Raw genomic sequence first — 22,505 nt, forward strand, 5'->3', positions numbered from 1 at the left:
CACTGGAAGCCTTCGCAATTCTCTTCTAAAATACTTAAGGTTCTTGGGAGAGCACCTCACTGCAGATTTACCTCTCCGACAGCTCTGATATCAGGAGAAGGAGATCCAACATTGGAGACTCTGTCTCTGATGACACTGGCTTCTCTGCTGCCCTGGACCAAGAAACCTTGGAGGTCTAGTGGTAGGGCCAAAATTTGGTTTGTGTGTGTGTGTTAGAAAGTAGCTTGGTTCCAATCAGGAAAAGGATGCTGGAGATCAGGCAATGTTGTTGGACCAGAGACAAACCGTTTGGACCAGTGAGTAGGTTCTGAGGTGGACATTTGGACTTGGTGGGTAAGGACTGGCTTTTGGGAATCAGCTTGCTGTCTGGGCTGACAGTGCTGTAGCCCAACTGATGTCCTTGAGTCACAGAACTCTGAGATTCCAGAGGAAACAAAATGGTCAGTACAGGCTGTTTACTGAATACTTTACATTGTGGTTTCCTTGTGCAAGTTGCAAATTTATTCCCAGAAAAATAAAATAACGAATGAATCTGTGCTAATAAAACAATGGCTTGGTTTTTTTTTTTTTGTTTTTTCCTTTCTGGGCCTGGCAAACAGTTTGGGTGTTGAACCGGTGGACAAAGATGCCATCAAGCAACCTCCAAGGAGCATCACCGATACGATTCTCAGCAGGTCTCTGATTCTGAAGATCTTCCTGTCAGCCACCGTTATAATCAGTGGCACCATGTTTGTCTTTTGGAAAGAGGTGAGAAAGAGGATGTGGCACTTGCACCTGTGCTCCAAACAAGCAGTAACTAAGGGCACATTCACACCATACATTTAAAGCACTATAGTAACACTTTCAACAGTCACAGTTCCCCCATCCCCCCCCCCCAATTCTGGGAGCTGAATTTGTTTAAAGTGTTTAAGGTGTTGAGAGTTGTTAGGACACTCCCTATTCCCCTCCCAGGGCTCCCTTTGTTAGAGGGACTTTTTAACCCACTCTGGGAATAAATCTCTTTGCAGAGTACTGTTGATTTTAATCATCTTTTGAAAGTGTTTAAATACCTCTTTTAAAAAGTGCTTTTAATTGATAATTTTAGCATGTGACTTTAGTGTAAGCCACTTTATTACAAACAAGTGGTGCATAAATTTGGTTATAACAAAAGAAGCATTTTTAAAAGTTGCCACCAGTAGAAAAGGATTTCACCACCTTTAAAAGAGAATAAGACAAGGCTGTCAAGGGTTACTAGTCATGATGGCTGCAGTACCTCCAGTATCAGAGGCAGCGATTCCTCCAAATACCAGTGGCTGGGATTCACAGGTGGGTGGAGTGCAGTTGTGCTCAAGCCATGCTTTGGGGCTTCCCTTAGCTATCTGGTTGGCCACTGTGAGAACAGGATGCTAAACGAGATGGGTCTTTGGCCTGACCCAGCAGGCTTTTTCTTCTGTTATAGATATCTCTTCCAGTCATATGTCTTTCACCCTTGTAAGAAAACAGCACACACTGCAAATCAAAATCATAAGGTTGCAGTAAGACTGGGCTACAGAACACTCCTTCTCTTCTTTTTTCGCCTGGCTTCTAATTATTTCCCTGTAGCCCATCAATCATCGCATATAGATTTAAGGCTGCTTGGCACTGCAGGGCCTTCTAATCTTCCCTCAAAAAAAGGCCAGCTTTCAAGGTGACTGTGACTTTACAAACAAAGGGCTCATTGTGAGATGGGAGGGCTGACTTTGCGCATTCTCCAAACATCCACACTCCCTCCCTCGCCTCTCTTACGACTGAGTTTTCTCACTTGTGTTTTTTCAGATCCCAGAAAGTGGCATAACGCCACGGACCACAACAATGACTTTCACTTGCTTTGTCTTCTTTGATCTCTTCAACGCCCTGACATGTCGTTCCCAGGTGAGAGGGGTGTTGGTCGCTAAGCCCAAAGAGGGGTGTGTCTGTCAGCAAAAGAAGATGCCCTATTATTTATGCTTAAAGTGTTAATAAAGGGAACTCCCCCTCTCAACCCAAGGGACAGACAACATCTTTCTTAAAAAATGGTGTTTATTTGATTTTAAAGGATATAAACTTATAACAAAATCAATTAAATATCCACATAATGAGATTACTCTGACTCTCATGACTCCCCTCCATCCTCCTAATGCCAATATTTACATCTGCATATCAGTCCATTATCAACATTTTTTTATCCATCTAAATTGTCCATAGTCTTTGTTACCTTACAAGTGAGATTAAAATCCTGCTAATGTTTTCATCTGCTTACAGTGGTCTCCTAAATAAATTATAAATTTCCCCCATTCTTTTTTAAAGTTCTTGCCTTCTTGGTTCCTGAGCTTTCCAGTTAATTTTGCCATTTCAGCATAGTCCATCAACTTGGTTTGCCATTCTTCCCTATGGGAGTGGGGGCACAGACAACATCTTAAGTGGGTGGTACTAATTTCATATCAATGACAAAGAGGCTTGTAGAACCTTAATGACTAACCAATTTATTACAGCTGGGATGGGGAAATCTCCAAATGTTATAGCATAGCTTGCATGGACTACATCCACTTTATCTTTCATGCAACTGATGAAGTATAATTACCATACATCAAAGGTTAATCTATCTAGCAGAATCGGCTTATAAACACCAGGATGTCTGTGTTATCAATACAACTGTTGTTGTTTTGTCAATGGACAGCCTACAGTTAGCCCCAAAGTGGCCACACTGAGACAAAGAAAATTCACAGGGATGTAAAACTGCAATGTAAAACCAGCAAATTACAATTACTGTAATCAATATCTACCTATCACATTGGATTGAATTGGGGCAATGGATGTTCTCCATCGCTGAAAGTATTTAAGCAGAGACTGGATGGTCATCTGTCAGGGTTATTGTAGTTACATCCCAATTTGCAGATCCTTCTCTGGGACAGAAGATTAGGCTAGCTGACCCTCAAGATATTTTCCAAACTCTATGATTCTATCATATGAATTTGCCCAAAAGCTGCTTTGAGAATAACAGGCTAGATTCATGGAGGAGAGATGTGTAAAGTTGGATCTATTTCCCCACCCCAATTATCATTTTTCCCCCCTCCTCCAGACAAAACTGATACTAGAAATTGGTCTTTTCCGAAACCGCATGTTCCTGTATTCTGTCTTGGGGTCTATTTTGGGTCAAATGGCTGTTATTTACATCCCTCCACTACAGAAGATCTTCCAGACGGAGAATTTAGGAGCACTAGGTAAGTTTGATGGCTGAAGCTCTAAAAGAGGATTGGATTTTTTTCTTCCAAAAGATTTATGTGTGTAGCTGTGGCTGACAATTACCCCATCTTTTTCAGGAGCTTGGAAGGTTGGCACAATAGCAGTGGGAATATATAGGTCTTGTTAGGGGGCAGTTGTAGGGGGCGGTTTGAGGGGGAACAAGCTGAAGCTGTATTTGCCAAGGAGCCATCAGTAGCAGACTCTAAGGTTTCATCTGTTTCACACCTGACCTCATTTGATGGCATGATGATGAACAGAATTCTCCCCTCTGAGGCTTGGGAAACCAAATTATCCCCACCCCTCCAAACTCCCAGAGCAACCTAGTTTCTTCTGAATACAAGCCCAATTGATCCATGATTACACCCACACCACCAAAAAAAGATATTAGTGGGAGCACTATGATCCCACTCCCCCGACTCCAAACAGCCTTGTAATGCCCTCCATATTATCGGACTGCAACTCCCATCATTCCTGACCATTGGCAATGCTGGCTGGGGCTGATGGGAGTTGGAGTCCATTAACAGCTGGAGGACTCTGCATTGGCTATAGTCAACCCCTCCTCCCAGGGAATTTTGGGAACTGTAGCTCTGGGAAGGGAATACGAGCCTCTTAAAAATCCTCAGCACCTTAATGAGAGCTCCCAGAATTCTTTCGGGGAAAGCTATGACTGTTTAACGTGAATGTGGCCCTTGCCTGTATATCAGCAAAAGATTGAATCTTTTTTTCTTCCCCTTTCTATCCTAGATTTGCTGTTCCTCGCGGCCCTGGCTTCTTCGGTTTTCTTCCTCTCTGAACTGATCAAAGTGTGTGAGAAATATTGCTGTGCCCCATCAAAGACCGACAGCAACATCCAACTAGAAGCTGTGTGACCAAAATAACTCGGACTTCCCTTGTTGTGGAATGCTGTTGGAATGGAACTGTGATCTAAGACAATTCACAGGGGACAAGTGGATCTTTTTATACACCTCTCAAAATTGCCAACCATCTCTACATCCCAGCCCTGTCACCCACTGATCAGATTTCTTCCCTGTCACCGTCCAGTCCATTGTTACAGTTTTGAAAGGCGGCTTGTGTTGCACCCAGCTCTCTCTCAGCTTAAAAGAGTGTCTTCTGAAGGGCCAGAGAATGGAGCAGGAGAACCAAATGAAATAACCACAGCACCATCTTTATTTATTTAAGTTGCAATTACTTCTTTTGTTAATAAAATGTGCCTTATAGGGGCTAATATGGCGTAGTCGTTGAGAGCGTTGGACTAGGATTGAAAGCTGGGTGTGTGGGTGTGGGTGTGCAGGGAGACATAGGTTCAAATTCTCATTGAGGTCACCAAGCAACTTTGGCCCAATTACCATGTCCAGCCTAGCCTACCTCACAGGGTTGTTGTGAGGATAAAATGAGGAGGGGGCATAGAGGACCTGTGTTTGCAATCCTGAGCTCCTTGGAGGGAGAGGGAGATAAGAAGAAATAATCAGGTAAATCTTGCTAAGATGGACGGCTTCACTCACACCAGGGTTTGTTTCTTCTCCAATCTCGCTGCTAGGGAAGAAGGTTCCATATGAGACATCTATCCCAGGAATCAGTTTGGAAGATACCTTGGGAGAGTATGTAGTGCAACGCTGCATTGACATGGCAGTTTATTCCATTTCCCTGATGATTCCCTAACTGTTAATTTCTGCATTATATCTGAACTTTTGCATGATATAAAAGCCACTTCCAGGAAACTAATGGAACATAGCACATATTTAGCATTCATTTCCATGTTATTTAATTCTTGGGTGGGGGAGGGGACCGTTTACACCCCCAGAAATCTTGGAAGCGAAACCCAGAAAATCTTGGAAGTGATTAAATTTGGGTTAGTATTCTAGCATGCAACATTTTCCTGCTACCTTCATGGGAGGAAGAGGAGCATGCATGTGCTAAAGGATACGGGACTTGCAATACTGTCCAGGGACATTCATTGTTCTGCCACACCATGCTGACTGGTGTGAATTTTAGCATGCCATGCCACTGTATCAGTCAAAAAGTCAGTTTCATAACACAACAGAGTGTGGGGTTAAGAGAACGTAAGAAAATTGGGCAGAGGTGACAGCATAATAATCAGAGAAATTGATGCAATATTACCCATATCTCAGTGCACCCCAAGTGTGGGGATTCTTTGGCCCACCAGATGTTGGTGAAATACACCACCTATCCTACCTGGCCACGCCTGTTGGGGCTGACAGGAGTTGTAGTTCAGTAACATCTGGAAAGCCAAAGGTTCTCCCCACCTGATGTCTAGCCACCCGCAAATGCAGCATCCCTGACAAGACACCCAGCCTCTGCTTAAATACCTCCATCAAAGGAAAGTCTGCTCCATCCCTAGGCACTCTATATTCCATGGCCAAACAGCCCTTAGCATTAAGACATTTGCTGTTCATTACAACAACAGCACCACCCAAATGTCAACGCCAGCCCCACAGGTTCATGTTACAGACACGCTAGCGAAGACGGACTGTTAGTACTGTTTCAGCTGTTGAGTTGAATGGCTATCCTGTGACAGAGGCCCCTCTCTCATTCCAACAGCCCAGGTGGTCACCGGCCCTAGACCGAAGAACTAAATAGCTGGAAAGCATCTGATGCTTTCAAAGGCACATCTGATTCCTCCCCACACAATCGCCTTTTGCTAGGGTAGATCATTGTGGGAGGCAACTGGCAGGTGGATATCTGTAAGGGGAAGAAGGATAAGACAGATAGGGATGGTCCCCAACACACACACACCATGCTCAGCCATTTATTTCCACCCCAATTCCAAAATGCAGCAAGATGTCCCTGTGGCTCTTTCACAAAGGGGACTGATCCAACGCCCCACAACGTTTCTTTTAGAAAAAAGAAACCCAATAAAGCTTAAAAACAACAAACATTGTCCTACATTAAGAATGGTCCCTGGTACTAGGCAACGGCTAAGAACAAGAAATAGGTGGGTGAGACCATTTCCTCCCAAGGATCCTGCCCATTCTTCTTGTGGGGGAACCATCCAAGGGCTATATGCCGGGGTGGGCGGGGTCAGAGGCAAAAGTAGGTGGAGCACATTGCACAGTAAGCTAACTGAGTCTTGCCTTTGGACATTCCAGTGATGCAGGAGTCAGTGGTTTCTACAGACACACACTCACCCCTCTCTAGCCAGTCAAGGCAAGCAAGAGGCATTATGGCAGCTCAAGGACGTATTCCAGACAGGCAAAGGCACTCAAAGAGGGGGCATGGCAAGGTAAATGAGGGGTGTTGGTCCACAGAGGGTTCTGAGGGCCACATTCAAAGATGACAAACCTCAGTCCCAGTGGCTGACATAGACTCAAATAAAAACCTTACCCAAAGAAGCTGCAGAGTTATAGAAAAGACCTGGAACAATTTATTTGTTGCAGTTAATTTGGTACATGCAACTGGACATGCATTATTATAAAACCACTCAAAAGGTGTTAAAAAGAAAACAAAGGGGAAAGAAATAGCATCATGAACAGGACAAACTTTTCTGTGCTGGTCTCTGGCCTGGATAGTTTCTCTTCTTCCAGCATGGAACATCTCCCTTTGCTTGAAGCTGTATTCCAAGTGTTAGCACGTGTAGGAAATGCAGCTGGGCAACACATCTATCTATTGCTTGATCTACGGCACAATTTTGCCCTCCGTGAATATATACCCGCCATTATATTTTTAAAAGAGGAAAAACCAAAGGATGTGCTCAAAGCAAGCTCACAGCCAACACCCTGGAGAAAAAAATCCCAGCTAAAGAAGACGGAAAATCTACAATTCTTCCAATTGGCTGGAACAAGATCAAAAGGAAAAACCAGGGCCACACCCACCTTTGTCCATGGCTTTCTATGCCTGACGGAGTTGCAAAGGGTTATAAAACATCTGCTATGGTCCAGTTCCCTTGTGCTGAGCAGTGCTTTGCTTGATTCTCCTCCATCCAGCTTCCTGGTCCACAGGGACAAGGCAAAATAAAAAAATTCCTTCCAGTAGCACCTTAAAGACCAACTAAGTTAGTTCTTGGTATGAGCTTTCGTGTGCATGCACACTTCTTCTTGGTATGAGCTTTCGTGTGCATGCACACGAAAGCTCATACCAAGAACTAACTTAGTTGGTCTTTAAGGTGCTACTGGAAGGATTTTTTTTATTTTGTTTTGACTATGGCAGACCAACACGGCTACCTATCTGTAACTGGAACACAGGGACAAGGGCGTAACTACCTTCGCTGTCAGTCTATGTCTCTGAATACCAGCTGCTGCGAATTGCAGCGGACAGAGAATCTTGCACTCCTGCCCTGCTTGTGGGTTTTCCACAGGCAGCTGCTTGGGAGAACAGGATGCTCAACTAGATGGGCCCTTGGCCTGATTCAGCAGCTTTTTATGTTCCCACCCCAGGAAATGCGATCAGCTTGGTGACCTCCTTCAGCACGCTTGCTTCCCTTACCCCAGGGGTGGCTAACCTGTGGCCTCCCAGTTGGCATTGGTGATTCCCCCTGACGGCTGGACCATCCTGGCTGGTGCTAATGGGAGCTCAGCATCTGGAAGGCCACAGGTTAGTCTCTGGTGCCTTACACTGATCAATATCTGCTAGAAAAACCTTACATATTACGCTGTCGTGTGCAGAGTCAGACAAATTGATCCATCTAGCCTGGCACTGCCAGCTGTGACTGCGCAGGGTCTTTAAAGGTCTCTCTTGAGGAGAGGTGTTTTCTATCAGCACCTACATGATCCTGCTAGCTGGAGCTGCCTAGGATCACACTTCAGCCTTTCTGCCTACAAAACACATATTCTACCCCTCAGCTAAAGTCCATCTCTCCCAGAGGAGGGGATCAAGTGAAAATCATCCTCTGGCAGGCCTCTCTTCTGATCTTCCTCCTCTCTACTTTTGAGGGGAGGCTGGTTCCAGCAGCAGGAGAGGCACCTGGGCCACATAAACACCATACATTTTTTAATCCTGCGATACCACCTTGAACAAAGAGTTGTTTAGGAGACACACCCCCCATTCCCCTCACAGGCCTACAATTCGCAGAGTTCCCTGTGAAGAGAGACTGATTGTTATCGACTCTGAGAATTGCAGCTCCGGGAGAGGAAGGACGAACAGAGCTTAACTCTCTATAAGGCAGCTTCCTATTGCCCCTATGAAAAAGAGACTAGGATATAAATAGCTAGCTACCATAGGTTGGATAAACAGTGAGACACAGCATCCGTCTACACAGATAAACCATCAATCAGGACAGAAGTAGCTCTTTCAGGTTAACATGCAGATTTTCCATTTCAAGCTTCTATTGCCTTGTCTCATAAACACTATTCTACAGAAAGAAACATGACTGTGAACATGATTTAATTTCTGACCTGCAGCCTGTCCCTAAGCATTTTTAGGTAGAAGCCCCACTGAATTCAATCAGACAAGACTCCCAAGTAAGGGTGTAGCAAGATTTGAGGCTATATGGCTATAAGGCAACATGGAAGGATTTGCTATCAAAGTATAGCTGCCAAACAAGAAACACCCCTATGTATCTTGTAGATTTATTGCAACAAAGCTGGTGGAACAAAATAGTTCCTTCTAAGGTTACAGACCTTAAACATGATGCCACCAAGTCAGAATAGTATACATAAAAGATGCACTCAGAAGCTGGATCTGTTCACTCAGAAGACCAGAACAGATCCAGCTATTGTGGAAATTATGCCTTTGCAACTTGATCAAATACGTCAACAAGCCAAAGGACACTTCAATTTCCAACATACTGTTTACCTCTATAGACCACTTTTATTTTATTGTTATTCCCCACCTTTCAGTAATCTGCGAGGCTCAAGTGGAACTATAGTGGAAGCTAATACTTGTTTTTCACACTTGCAAAGGGAATGTCAGTTTTAGATTCCTTGCTTTGCATACTTAATTTTCTACTCAAAAGTTCACTACCTTAAAACTTAAAAAAGGGGGGGAGGGGAGAGCTAAGGACACTGTTTTGAATACCAAGCCTCATCAAGCAACTTTTTCACACACACACACACACTTACTTTTCGGAGCATGATAAGAAGTCCTGAGTAGCTCTAAAGTTTGCAGCTTACGTTTCAGATGATATCATCTTATTTGCTGTGTGTTGCATAGAGGTGCAGATTTGCAAAGCGGACAGTCGCATGAAAATCCAAGGTAGAGCCCCGTCTTCACACCCCTTTATAGTTCCCTAGACTGAATTCTGAAGTAGGCCTTAAATTGAGGACTTGAGATCATTTCTCGACAATACCTAGCAAAGAAAATTGGGTCTTTGGGTTTCAGAGATTGCTAAGTTTGGCTGCAACCAACCTTTCATCCTTCAGAGTGGTTCCCCAACTGACAGGCTGCATCCACTGCTTCACCGCATGATTTAGCATTGATTCGTGCTGATCCGGTTAACCTGCAACTTGCCACCAGCAGCTCAAGGATCAGCCCAATCTCATGCATCTTAAAGGGTCTGGTGTAGTGATGCCATACACACCCAGAAATTCACCAGGGAGGCAGTCTTTCGCTTGCACTCCCAACACTGGCCTGTGCCTGCACCACCCTGGAAATCTGACTTGGTTCTATACACTTATGTGAACGGTGTCTGGGACAGAAGTCTGAGACTAAAAGCAGCATCAATCAAGTACTCAGTTCTCTGGCTGCTGCCTTTACAACATTCAAAATGTGGGTTTCCTAAGGCAGGGTCTGTGAATGTTCAACCCTGGGTTGAACCAACTGTCCCCAACAAAACTTGCTTCAGCATGATTAGCAAAGGCCCTCTTGAGCAAACAAGCTGCAATTTGTTCAGGAAGCTGTTTCCCAACAGGATTCTCAAAAACTCCCTTGAGCTGCTCACAGACGAAATGTGTGACTAAATAGTGGATGCTAACACTGATCCAAAGGAGGGGGAGGGACATGGACCTGTCTTCATTTGTATTCAGCAATACCCTTGATTGTTAAGAACTACCTAAAGCATGCAATCACCCCATCTGCCCGCCACAGACAAACCATCCCGCTACGCAAAGGATTTGTCTCCTAACCAGACAACATGCAACTCTAGGAAAACACATTACACTTGAGCGGTTTGTGTTATCGAGTTTTCACATGTGGTGTTGGAGAGAGATCAGAGACTGCTCTGCACAAAGCATCAGGCAAGAGCTTCCAGGCCTTGTTCTCAGTTGTCGCCCCCGTCGCCATCGGCCGGATCCCGCAACCCATCGCTCTTCCGGCCCTTCCCGATCATCTCCAGCAAAGCCTGGGCCTCGGGGTCTGCGTCCAGGATGCTCTTCTGCCCCGTGCCCTAAATCAAAACCCAGAAGGCAGGTTGGAACACCAAACAAAATAAGAATTCGAGAAAGGGAACAGGTCACGGTCAACCCATCCTGAGGCCCTTTCATTTTCACGTCACGTCTGCGTTAGAAGGAAGTTGTTATTGCTTCCCTGTGCAGCTCCCCCCCCCCCCCGGCCATCCCTCTGCAAACAGCAGGACAGGTTCTGCGGCCCCCGCCCACTTGCCAGCCTACTTTGTTGGTCCAGTCAAACAGGTTGGGTAAGGTCACGGAGCTTCCTGAAATGACTGCAGAAGGGGACCCATGTCAGAGCGTGATCTCTGATCGCTAAGAGGAACTCTTGGGGCACCGCTGGGGGAAGGAAGGGAAGAAACACAAAAAACAGCACATGCACCCACACCTACCATGGTATTGTTGCCAAGAAACTTAGCAGCTTTTCTGTGCCAGGAAAGCAGTATGAAAATGCCGTTTTCCTCCCCGAAATTTTTAATGGACAATTAACTCTAGTCTTGCTTTGGAATTGGGTGTACCCATCTCTGCAATGGCATGGCTCTTGCTGCTGTTTTGATTGTTGTTTGGCAATTAGACTTGTCACTGGTGTTAGCAGTGAACGTAAGTTTTCTTTTGCCTTTAGCCTTTTCATACATGCACGGTGCTATCATAGAAAAGGGCTGGCCTCCAGAAGCCATTCCACCCCCCCCCCTCCTTTAAGGGGAAAAACATCTTGTGGCCCACCAGCCCAAAAGAAATGGTACAACCATGCACAGCAGCCCACTGTGGCCTCAATAAATCTGCTTTTGTTATCCAAGAGGACATGACACAAACAAGAAGACATGGCACATCACAATACTGATCACCCATCCGCGGACTGATCACCCATCCGCGGACTCAAAGGAGTTGGGGGGCTGAGGACATCACAGCTGCCTGTCCACACAACCACCTTTCCTCAAACAGGACACTAGCACAGATAGCCTGTTGGGTGCCATTTGCTGAGCACAATGCCGTGCCTGGACCGTGGGTGCTTCTTGAAGGTTCCCACCCTCCAATGCAACATCCCTTAGTGTTGATAGGGATGGAAATTTGCAAGCTGTTTTGACTCAAGAGAGTACATGTGTGAGTTTCAGGGGGCCACTGGCCCACTGCCCAGCTACCTCAAGGTTATTGTTTAGCTAGAGAGATAGTCACAGCGGTCACTTACGGCGGCACTTTCCGGGAGGTCTCCCACTGCCCAAACCTCCATGGCGTCCAACGTGAAGTTCTCCTTGGCCGACAGCTGAGGGCTGTTGTACGTTGTGCATCTGGGCTTGGCTTTGCTGTGGCCCCTCCCATAGTTGCTGTCGATCCACAGGCCGAAGTATTCATGTTGTCCACCCATGCCCTAGGAAAGAATAACAAAGGGGTTTGGCCGACACACTGCAGCATGCAGAGTCTGCCCCTTAATTGAATGACCCTATCAGCGCTGGGTGGGGCTGGAAGGACACACTATGGCAGTCCACCCAGAGGCAGGCATGCCAGCCCCAACAACACCTGACCCATCTAAAATGGGACTTGCTGGGTCAGACCAAAGCACTATGCAGCTCACACATCCTGCTTCTTGCAGTGCTCAATCATTAGATGCCTCAGAGAATCCCACAAGCAGGGCATGAAGGCACATCCATGCTACTAGCCCTCAAGAACTGGTGGCACATTACCTCTGAACAGGGAGGTCCTGGATAGCAGCCATGACTAGTCGTCTTTACAGGCCTCACTTCCTCCATGAATTTATCTAACTCCCTTCCAAAACGATCTAAGCTAACAGCCAACATCACACCTGCGAAACAGTATCTTTCTTTATTGTTTTAATCCATAGGCTATTTAATACAGAAATAGCAAGACAGAATACAAGTACAAATCAGTTTCCCTTACATCAAGCACCACACTGTTTTTAAGTCAAACTACACACTGAAGGGGAATACCTAAGAAGAAAATACTGACAAAGAAGAAGCAATGAAGAACACATCTTCCTATTCAATAGGATTTGGGGAGAAAACTCCCAACAGGCTCTCCTCTGCTGAACTTTTATTTTTTACAATAACCTTTTTTGTATTTCTATCCTTTCAATGTATGCATCCCTTGCTTCTTTTTTTTTAATGGTTGCCTGCATTTCATCGTTTTTTATATTAAGAATTTGTCATTCTGCAATCATCTGGCTTCCTTTGTTCTCTGTATTTTTGCCTTGTAAAAAATAAATAAAAGCTCAACTAAATAAATATAGGCTTTTGGTCAGATGCTCAGCAAAGGCCATCTGGCCAACCACACCCACACACACAAAATCCTGCACAAGCAGATCAAGCACACAATCTGCCCAACCCACAATCTTTAAGTGGTGTGATCCAGCAAAAACTGACCCTCGCAGTTGCACTGCACAAGAGGACTAGATTCCCCAGGGTGACTGAAAGTGCCGTATTACAAGACAAGGCTCTGTCCTGCAACCATTTTGTACTTACAAGGCCGTTTGGCATTGTCTGCTGCCCATGATTCAGGTACATGTAGTGGTCATTGTAGCCGGTGTAAGTGAAGACCTCAAGCGAGGGGGAAACAGAGAACAGAAAGCATCCGTTGTTGCCTGTAAAATGACAGTGGAAGGAAGAAGGAGCACAGACCAAATAGCAAGGAACAGAAAGGAAGGCAATCTAGGGACACAGAACAGAGGAACCTGCCTTACACTGAGTCAGACACTTGGTCCATCTAGCTCAGTATTGTTGACACTGACTGGCAGCAGCGGCTCTCCAGAGTTTCAGACAGAGAATACTCCCAGTCCTGCCTGGAGATACCGGGGATTGAATCAGAGATCTTTTATTTAAATGCACAAAGAAATTTTGAAACGCCAGCACTCATTGCCAGTTGTCTTCCTGGCTCAAATTATGGTGCTTAAACTGGCACGTAAAGCCCTAATTGGCCTGGAACCAAAGTACTTGAAGCATTAGATGAGGCACCTCGTAACCCCACCACTTCTACTGCTAATTTTCGCCTGTCGTCTGTAGGGCAGCTAGTATTAAAGAACACTCTTTACATGGAGGTCTGGTGAGGCAGAGGCAGGAGAGATGCACTGGAACAAAAGAGCATGCCTTACGTCAAGTCAAACTATCAGTACAGCTAGCACAGTATCCTCTGCACTGAGTGGCACTGGCTTTCAGGGCCGTCTTATCCATAGGTGCTAGGGGTGCGGGGCACCCAGGCGCCAGGCTCTCAAGGGCGCCAGGCCAAGAGTCCGGGGCCCGAGAGTTGAGTTCAGGGAAGAGTCTGCTCATTGGTTGGAGCGCTGCAGTGGGCTCTTCTGCTGCAGGCGGCTCTGCGCCACGAGTTTGGGGGTGACCGAGCCAGCGAGACAGTGAGGTGGACGGCCAGCTCTGCCCTCCTGCGCGCCTGGGACTGGGCAACCTGGGAAAGGGGGCACCGGGTGGATCTTTACACCCCGGCGTCGCATATGCTTAAGACAGCCCTGGTGGCTCTCCAAGGTTTCCTGACGAGAGCCTGCAAGATCAGGCCAAAGGCCCATCTAGTCCAGCATCTTCTCTTAAAAGCAGTCAGCAGATGCCTCTGGGAAGCTCACGAGGAGGACATATGAGCAAGAGCACTCTCCCCATCTGTGGTTGCCAGCAGCTGGCATCCAGAGGCCTGCATTTTTCTGACAGGGGTCTCTCCCAGTCCTGCCTGGAGATGTCAGGAAATGAACCCTTGACCTACTGCGTGCAAAGCTACGGCTCTTTCCCGGAAGAACGCATTTGCTCTACGTCCTAGGCATTTTGATCTGTCCTGAGAATACTCTCCACCTTAAAGAGAGTTAGTTCTAATCTCAGCAGAATCAAAAGCAATGGCAGGGTCGCCATCTAGTGGGAAAACAGTAGCAAGTCATTTTGACAGCATGCACATTAAAAAATTATAATCTGTGAAGTCTGCAATTCTGTGCACACTTGCCTGGGTCTCCAACTCACTAAAACCAATAGGGACTTAAATTGGGAGAGTCAGTGAGAAGACCCTGGGCAAAATGTGGTGTTGGGTGCAAAAATTCATCTTCCCCAGAAGTTCATGTGACTCTTGTCAGTGAAGACGGGCTTGAAAGAGTGAGAGTCAGGGGAGAGGAGCATCAGGCACAGGGAGAACATGTGGCCCTCCAGGTCCCTCTCTCCGGAGCTTGGGATTCTCAACAGGCCACACCCACTTTCCATGGGCCATGCCCCTCACTGGCCCTGCTAAGCAAAACGTGTGCTTGAACTCTAACAAAGCTTCTTGCTTGCCTGTATGAAGGACAGAGAGGGTTGTGGAAGAACCATCCTACTGTGCAAAAGTAAAATCCACATGCATAATAATCATATGAATAAATAAATAACTACATGAATAATCATAGTTTAGAGGTCCTGGGCCCTAAGGAAGTCAGATTATCCTCCGCCAGGGCCAGGGCCTTCTCAGTGATGGCTCTGACCTGGTGGAATGCTCTGTCCCATGAGACCAGGGCCCTGCAGGATTTAACTTCCTTCCGCAGGGCCTGTAAAACAGAGCTATTCCGCCTGGCTTTCAATTTGAACTTAGCCTGACCTTTTATTCTCCTTCCTTCCCTCCCCCACCCCTTTTTATGAAGATTACCTGCTCTGGGATCCTACAGCTAATTCTCCCCTGGTCTCGTCGCTGGCCCAAATAGGACTAATTTAGCCAGCTAGCCCTGGTGATCATTGAACGTTTATCGGATGGATTTTCTCCCTAAACTGATTTTTGAATTCTGAATTTGTTATTCACGTTTTATGCTGTATTTTATGCTGTTTTTGTTGCATCAATTGTTCTAAATTTGTTGTTAGCTGCCCTGAGCCCGGTTTTCTGAATCGGGAAGGGCGGGGTATAAATAAATATATTATTATTATTATTATTATTATTATTATTATTATTATTATGCATTGTTCCACTTTTGCCCCTGGAACACGGCCCCTGATAGGCAACCTTAGCAGGGAAGGCAGCCTTCTGGTAGGAACCACCACCAACCCTCCTGCCCAGCAAAGGGAAAGCCAGCTAAAATCTCTGAAGAATAGTGGGAGAATGAGATTTCCAGGAGCTATGAAAATATGGTAAATTGCACGCTTTGCCAAATTTATAATAATAATAAATAAATTCATTATTATACAAATGATCCCACTTTTGTTGGCAAAGAATTTGGGTTGTCTAGATACAGAATTTTTTAGACAATAGTTATTAAACAGGATGTGCACAGGGCCTTGCTCCATAGCACCTGCCAGAGGAGCAGGGTTGAGATTTTGTGAAATGTGAGCTGAAAGACGTTGGGTCAACAGGCATTCTTACCTTGAAACTGTGGTTTAACCACCCAGGAGCACGATGAAAAACCACCAAAGACGTAGCCATCAGTGTCCTTCAGAACCAGCACACAGGGCCCCTGGTTGACAATGTGCCCGCACAGCTGCGTAAAGCTCTCACCATGAACCTGGGAGGCAAAGAGGAGCCTCCATTTGTGCTGGAGCTCGGAAGGCAGGTGAGAGTTGATGTAGGTGACGGACGGGATGTTGAGGAGGCTGATGAAGCGGCTGCCTTTGATCCCCTGGCACTCTGGAAGCAAAGGGAAGGTCTCCTGCTCTTGGTCCGGGAGGGAGTGCAGGATGAGCAGCCCCTGCTGGACGACCACAGTGAGGAAAGCGGAGACCTGTGGAACCCGGAAGACCCAATCCTCAATGCTGCTTTCGTCACAGATAGCGCCCAACGCCTGACCACCCTCAAGCCTCTTCCCATCTGCAGCAAGAAACAAAAGTTAGAGGTGAGTAGCACCAGGAAACCTGGTCGGCTCCAAAGGAGCCACTGCCAAACCTGACCACTGGATCCAAGGGCTTTTAAATGGATTAGAACTAATGGACAGAGGAGGAAAGGTCTATTAGTAGCTATGTTGTATTCCAGAGGCAGGAAACCTCGTGCCCAAGAGCCAAATGCAGCTCTCTGAGCCTCTCTGTCTCCCAAGCCACAAACCCTATGGAGCTCACAATGGCCACCAACCACTGCCAGGGCCTACGGCTAAACCAAAGTGAAAACGGACATTCCACCACTCACCTGCCGATTTCAACTCCGACACTAATTGAGATGCCAAAGCTTTTATTCCAGTGGTTGAATTCTGCACATTCTTCAAGTTCCAGCCCTTCAGCATCTTCCGGTAGCTCAGGACGTGAACCACAGAGCCAACCAGATCCTCTGCAAACTTCAAGAGTTTAATTTTTTTTTTCTATGTGGAGTGCTTAAATGGCAGGTGCACACACAAAAAAGGAACAGACCTCCTAACGAGGGCAGAAATTAATACTTAGAAAAGGATACTAACAGGGACTAGTATGATCCGAATAACTATAGCTTTCGTATCTGGCACTGGAGAAAGAGAGCAGTGGCTGAGCATCTGCCTTCCTTTCCTTTCGCTAAATTTGTGAACAATTCCTGGCTTCCCACTCTTGGTTCCCAGATCCATCACCTTGCCCCATTTCTGCTCCAGTCCCTCTTCCTCTCTCTTATAGGCAAATGGAACGCATTGGGTTTTTTCTCTTCTTACCTCGATGATCTGACTTCCCTTTACGGTGCTGTCCGTGTTTGATATCATTTTCATGACGATGCCTTTCTTTTCCTCAGCGTTGCCTTTGAAGATTGCCGACATGAAAATGACAAACTGCTCCTTCCCCACCTGCCCGTTGGACCCAGGAGACTTCTCGGGCAGAGGGATGCTCTTCATCCCATTGCTCAGCCGGACGACCATTGATTCAGGGAGGGCCTCCTTGACGTGGGCCTAGAGATAGACGGAAACGCAACAGGGAAGTTCAGCCATCCAGAAGGAACAAAGTGGCAGGAGCTCACTCTGCACCAAAGGCAATGCATCCTGATGCCAAGGAAGGGCCATCTCTCCTCTGGCTCCCCCCGCTGTATGTCTCTTTGTTTGGGCCAACAGGCAAAAGGAACAAGCCAGCCGCTCGTTACACATTCAGCATGCCAGGGATACTTTCACATTTCAGATTTCTACCTCTGGAAATCGGCTCTTAACTGGCTTGGGAAAAGGCTTCCCACCCACCACTCTGAGCCACAGTTTGATCTGGTATAAGGCAGTTTCCCAGGCTCCCTTCTGGATAGCTCGGTTGGTTAGAGCATGGTGTTCCAAAGTCGCAGGTTTGATTCCCGTATGGGACAGCTGCATATTCCTGAATTGCAAGGGGTCAGATTAGGTGATCCTCCGGGTCCCTTCCAACTCTACAATTCTATGATTCTCAGGCTGCAGCAACTACACTTTTTAATTATTTGCATGTTAAATTTCTATCCCACTCTCTTCCCAAAGGACAGCATGCCACAAAGCAACATACACTGCAGGCATGCTGGATTAACAACCAATGCAAAATAATTCCCAGGATTTGCAGGACAGGGAAGAAGCTGCAGTGGCTCAACTTGAAGAAAGCAAGAAGGCTATTTGTTTTTTTATTTATTGCATTTATATCCCACCTTCAAGGTGCTGAACATGGTTCTCTCCCTCCTCATTTAATCCCCACAGCAACCGTGTGAGGTAGGTTGGGCTGAGAGGCCGTGACTGGCCCAAGGTCACCCAGAGAGCTCCATGGCCAAGTGGGGATTTGAACCCTGGTCTCCCAGGTCCTAGACTGACACTCTAACAACTACGCCACCACTCCGGCTACATTATTCTTCCTCTCCCTAACGCACCTGTCACTTTTCTATTTCTTATTTCTTTAAAAGTAATCAGTACAGTATCACTCATGCAACCCACTCAAATGTGCTGCAGCTCATTACTGAGAGACCAATGCATTATATCAGGGGTGGGAAGTCAGTGTATTCCATTATCACCAACTATTGGACATGCTAGCTGGGGCTGATGGGAGTTGGAAGTCCAACAACATCTGAAAAGCTACATGTTCTCCACCTCTGTGTAGGAGCATCCTCTGTAAAACATCACCACTACAAGCCCTGTCTAATCTTAGGAATATAGGAACCTGCATTATACCAAGAACATTTAACTGCATCTAGCTCAGTATTGCCTGCACTGACTGGCAGCAGCTCTCCAAAGTATCAGGAGGAGTAGGGGGGCTTTCCCAGCCCTACCTGGTGATGCCGGGGATTGAACCTGGGACCTTCTGAATGCAAAGCAGATGTTCTACTACAGAGCTGCAGCCCTTCCACTGCAGAGTGGCCAGGAGACTAAGACAAAGCTCAGGGAATCAAATCTTGCCACTGCTGTGAATTCGGTAGCTGACTTTAAGCAATTCATTTAAGGTCATCTGCACTATGCAAGGCTGCTGCAAATATTACAATAGGACCATATCCACAAAGTGCTGCGAACACACAGAAAATGATCCGGTAAGGCTAAGCATGCTAATTGTCAACCAAGTTTTGTTTCTTGCCTTGAGCATCGTCAGAGTCACACCCTTCTTGGATGGTTTGCCCCCCTTTCCTCCGACAGCCTCCCCTGACCCGGATAAGGCAACGAAGACGCTGTCAATGTCGGCTTGTTCATCAGGAAGGAACCTCGAGAGGTGCTTCTGGTAATGGCTGCTGCTTTCCACGTTCCCCATCTTTTCCAGCAGATGGTGGAATCCTACGAGGATGATGAAAGGGAAAAAGAAAGAGACAAGCATGAAAACGGCGGCAGGGCTCAGAAGGTACCAGTCCCAAGCGGTGTTTCAGGAACAACCAGAAAAACCACCGAAATGGGGGCACTGCCAAGTTGCAGCAGTGGGGGGAGAAGCAGACGGTTCAAAGTCATTTTGCAAAAGCACAAGGGCTTCAGGGTCCTGATCAAAATGGAAAAAACAATATTGGCTCATGAACAATCAATTTGGCTCATGAAGAATTAATAACGCCTGGCTGCAAATTGAAATCTATTATAAAGCGTCAAATGACCCAACAGCTCAGAGAAGCTGATTGTAATTCTGAATGTAGTATGTGACCAACTCTCTCTCTCTCTCTCTCTCTCTGTGTGTGTGTGTGAGAGAGAGAGAGAGAGAGAGAACATGAGAGAGAGAGCAACAAGAGCCTAAGAAGATCCCTTCAGGATCAGGCTAATGGCTCATCTAGTCCAGCATCCTGCTCTCATAGCAGCCAACCAAATGCCTGTGCAAAGCCCTCAGGCAAGACTCAGACACAGGAGCCTTCTCCCCCCCTGTGGTTTCCAGCGACTGATATTCAGAAGCATTACTGCCTTTGACCATGGGGGAAGCATAGCTATAATGGCTAGTTGTCATTGATAGCCTTATTCTCCATGAATCCTATTTCAAATCCATCCAAGTTGGTAACCATCACTGCCTCCTGCTAACTTGAGAAAAGAATCTGCTCACCTTCCAAAATGCCCCAAAGACGAATGTTACAGTAGAAGGCCTGGAAGACTGGAAGCCACAAGGTTGTAGACTGCCGACTATTGGCTTGCAATTCTATACTAAAAGACCACAAGAACCCACCCCAAAGAATATGCAAGAATCCACTGATATTGCATAAAACACTCCTTTGGAAGCGATGTAAAACCTGTAAAGGCATGTTGCAAAAGGTGCCTAGAAAGTAGGAACTCCTCATGACAGTCTGAGCATCATCATCATTATCATTGGTTTGCATAGAAAAGGCCCAGAAGCAGAATGTTCTTTGTCAATAATTTTGATACATTTTAAGAGAATTTTTAAGCAGTTAACAGAAATATAAAACAATCAATTGGGATATACATTTTGTTAAATAAATAAGTTGACTGTGTCGACAAAGGGGCTGTTTTCAAACCATCTTCAGAAATCAGTCTTCAGAAATCATGCTTCAGCTGCAAGCTTTCAAGCGCTCTCTCTTCATTCCTTTGAGTAATCCCATTGGGACATAATGAAAGAAATATTCCCAGCAGCATCAAACACACACGCCCCAAGCTCCCACTCTCTTGAGGTCAGAAGCATAAATGAAAGCCTTTTTTAAAACCAAGTGTGAAACATGAGTGCTTTTCATTAAACGAACCGCAGTGACGGAAATACAAATTAACGATCAAAGCCCAACAAGTATGAATTATTCACAAAGCGCAGCTACCTAAACCTGTCAGAGAAAAACACACACACACACACACATACATGCATTATCAGGAGCAACAGAAATATGTTTTGTCATCAAACAAGATGAACATTAATCTGTTCTTGTTTAGGGCAATCAAGCCAGCACTCCCATATGACAGGACAATGAGACAGACGAGGAAGTGCTTCAGCTTAGAGCTGTAACCAGCTCTGTCCAATTCAGAATGTATCCACTGAAATAAATAGACCTAAGTTAGCCATGTCCAGTAATTTCAGTGGGTCTACTCTGAGTAGGACTGACTTGTATACAACATCAGGTGGGGAGAAGCACACTACTGAACACCTAGTAGCCATCAATGGACTTCTCTTTGCTCATCTCTTATTTTCAACAGAATGCTGCAAATACAGAGGTGGGATCTGGGTTCAAATCTTGGTACATGGACAAAAAATTAACCAAGTAAGGAAGGAGCAAGATCCAAGTGCAGGAAACAAAACACATTCCCCCCCCCCTTTGACCTCATAAGCTGACTGTTGCAGCAACTGCTAAGTGTTGCAATTTACTGTTAACTTTAAGCACCATTTGGTGGAAAAGAAGGTTGCAAGCCATGATGTATCTTCACATTATTCATTCAGCCATTTAAACAATTTCTATACTTCTGAACTACAATCGTCTGCAATGGATGATTTATGAATTCATAATTAAAACCACTCAGTTACTTTTGAATTACAATGAATAAATTTTTAATGATTAACATTATTAATAATGAAATAAATATGCTTCATTCCTAGCCTCTGTGATATACAGCTACACACAGAGAGAGATAATTATATATATATAATTCTTTACAGTACAAAATATATACTATGTAACTACAATAGTCTCTAATATAGCGTGTGCATGTATAATAGATAAAACACACACACACCCTCAATTATACTCAGGTTCACCAATTCATAATCAGTGACGTCCTCATTGATAGTCACACGTGCCACGCCCCCTTATTAATATTAATATAGGCCACGCCCCCTCGTTACTATTCATATTTGAAACCCGCACCCCATCCCGAAAATATCCTCACTTGTCGGCGACGGTTCCTCAGGCGTGGACGCTCCCCGGACGGCCGATGTTCCTCAGCGGCGTCTCCTCATTCCCGCGGCAGCGCCAGCACCGCCGCCACTCTTGGCCTCTGGGGAGGCCTTCCCTTGAAGTACCGCCCCGCTGGCCGTTTGACTGACAGAACGCTCAGCCAATAGGGGACGCCGAGCTTTGCGCAGAGGCGGCTACTAAGGTCGGCATCATCGCCGCCGTCCGCGTTCTGTACTGCATCATCAAATCGACAGACTTGGCATAGAGATAGAAAAAGGGAAGAGTGAGTGGAACGTACTCGCGAGAGTGATGCTACATGGGCTCCTCCTCCTACCATTCACTATGGTGACCCTTCCCCCGCTATGCATTGTCCTGGGAGTTAAAACGGAAAAGGGTTCGACCCTAGGCCGGAAGTTCTGATAAAAAAACGGAAAGGGTGGACGACTCTCTATGTTGAGGTGAAAGCCGGGATGTGTTCTCTCTCGCTGGAACTTCCTTCTAGGTGTCCCGCCCTCTTTTGTCGTCGTAGCCAATGGGAGCGTTCGTGGAGTAGCGGGAGAACAAATGAAGGCGCTGGTGAATTACGGGTTCGATTCCCGGGTGCTCTTGGATAGTCATACTAGCACCAAAAAAGAAACTGGGTGGCATTTCTTGACGTTTTTACCTGGCTTCAACCTGACTAATGCATACATTGCCACTGTTAGCACAATATGACATGTGAGGTTGGGCAAGAGTTACAGGCACCTATTGCATGCTGTCAATCATGCAGGCGTAACTAACTGGCACATTTCGAGCACATGATTTCCCCCTCGCTGCTACAGTTCCCAGCGTCCTTAACAAACTACAGTTCCCATAACTCTTGGGGGGGGGTCA

At 46.0% G+C, this 22,505-nt stretch overlaps 2 protein-coding genes across 3 annotated transcripts in view; one reads left to right on the forward strand and one right to left on the reverse strand.

Annotated features, from left to right (window-relative positions):
• The window catches only part of ATP2C2 (ATPase secretory pathway Ca2+ transporting 2), a 39,966-nt gene extending 35,004 nt beyond the window's left edge, over nt 1-4,962 (forward strand). Inside the window, exons 24-27 of the mRNA XM_081870188.1 lie at nt 600-747; nt 1,795-1,890; nt 3,077-3,218; nt 3,985-4,962. Of these exons, the coding sequence (XP_081726314.1) occupies nt 600-747; nt 1,795-1,890; nt 3,077-3,218; nt 3,985-4,109 (511 nt within the window). The 3' untranslated portion in view covers nt 4,110-4,962. The remainder of the gene's footprint in view (nt 1-599; nt 748-1,794; nt 1,891-3,076; nt 3,219-3,984) is intronic.
• A 3,786-nt stretch (nt 4,963-8,748) lies between these two features.
• Nucleotides 8,749-21,832, reverse strand: MEAK7 (MTOR associated protein, eak-7 homolog). Of its 2 annotated transcripts, none has more exons than XM_081870268.1 (8): nt 21,625-21,832; nt 18,914-19,107; nt 17,071-17,301; nt 16,587-16,731; nt 15,834-16,274; nt 12,992-13,110; nt 11,704-11,883; nt 8,749-10,516 (listed from the first exon to the last, which is right to left on the reverse strand). In XM_081870268.1, the coding sequence occupies exons 2-8, from the start codon at nt 19,082-19,084 to the stop codon at nt 10,391-10,393; spliced, it is 1,413 nt and encodes a 470-aa protein (XP_081726394.1). In that variant the 5' UTR covers nt 19,085-19,107; nt 21,625-21,832; the 3' UTR covers nt 8,749-10,390. The 2 variants fall into 2 exon arrangements, with proteins under 2 accessions (XP_081726394.1, XP_081726395.1); XM_081870269.1 differs by lacking the exon at nt 21,625-21,832 and adding an exon at nt 21,472-21,596.
• Between the last annotated feature and the right edge of the window lie 673 nt (nt 21,833-22,505).

The sequence above is a fragment of the Podarcis erhardii genome, assembly GCF_964252035.2.
Source record: "Podarcis erhardii genome assembly, chromosome: 7".
NCBI lineage: Eukaryota > Metazoa > Chordata > Lepidosauria > Squamata > Lacertidae > Podarcis > Podarcis erhardii.

Excerpts from the sequence above, each read along its gene's own strand:
- MEAK7 (XM_081870268.1), bottom strand. The coding sequence starts at position 19,084 with ATGGGGAACGTGGAAAGCAGCAGCCATTACCAGAAGCACCTCTCGAGG. Across the intron at positions 16,275-16,586 it reads GTCGGAGTTGAAATCGGCAG|ATGGGAAGAGGCTTGAGGGT; the intron begins GTGAGTGGTGGA and ends TTCTTGCTGCAG. Across the intron at positions 10,517-11,703 it reads ACCTCCCGGAAAGTGCCGCC|GGCACGGGGCAGAAGAGCAT; the intron begins GTAAGTGACCGC and ends GTTTTGATTTAG.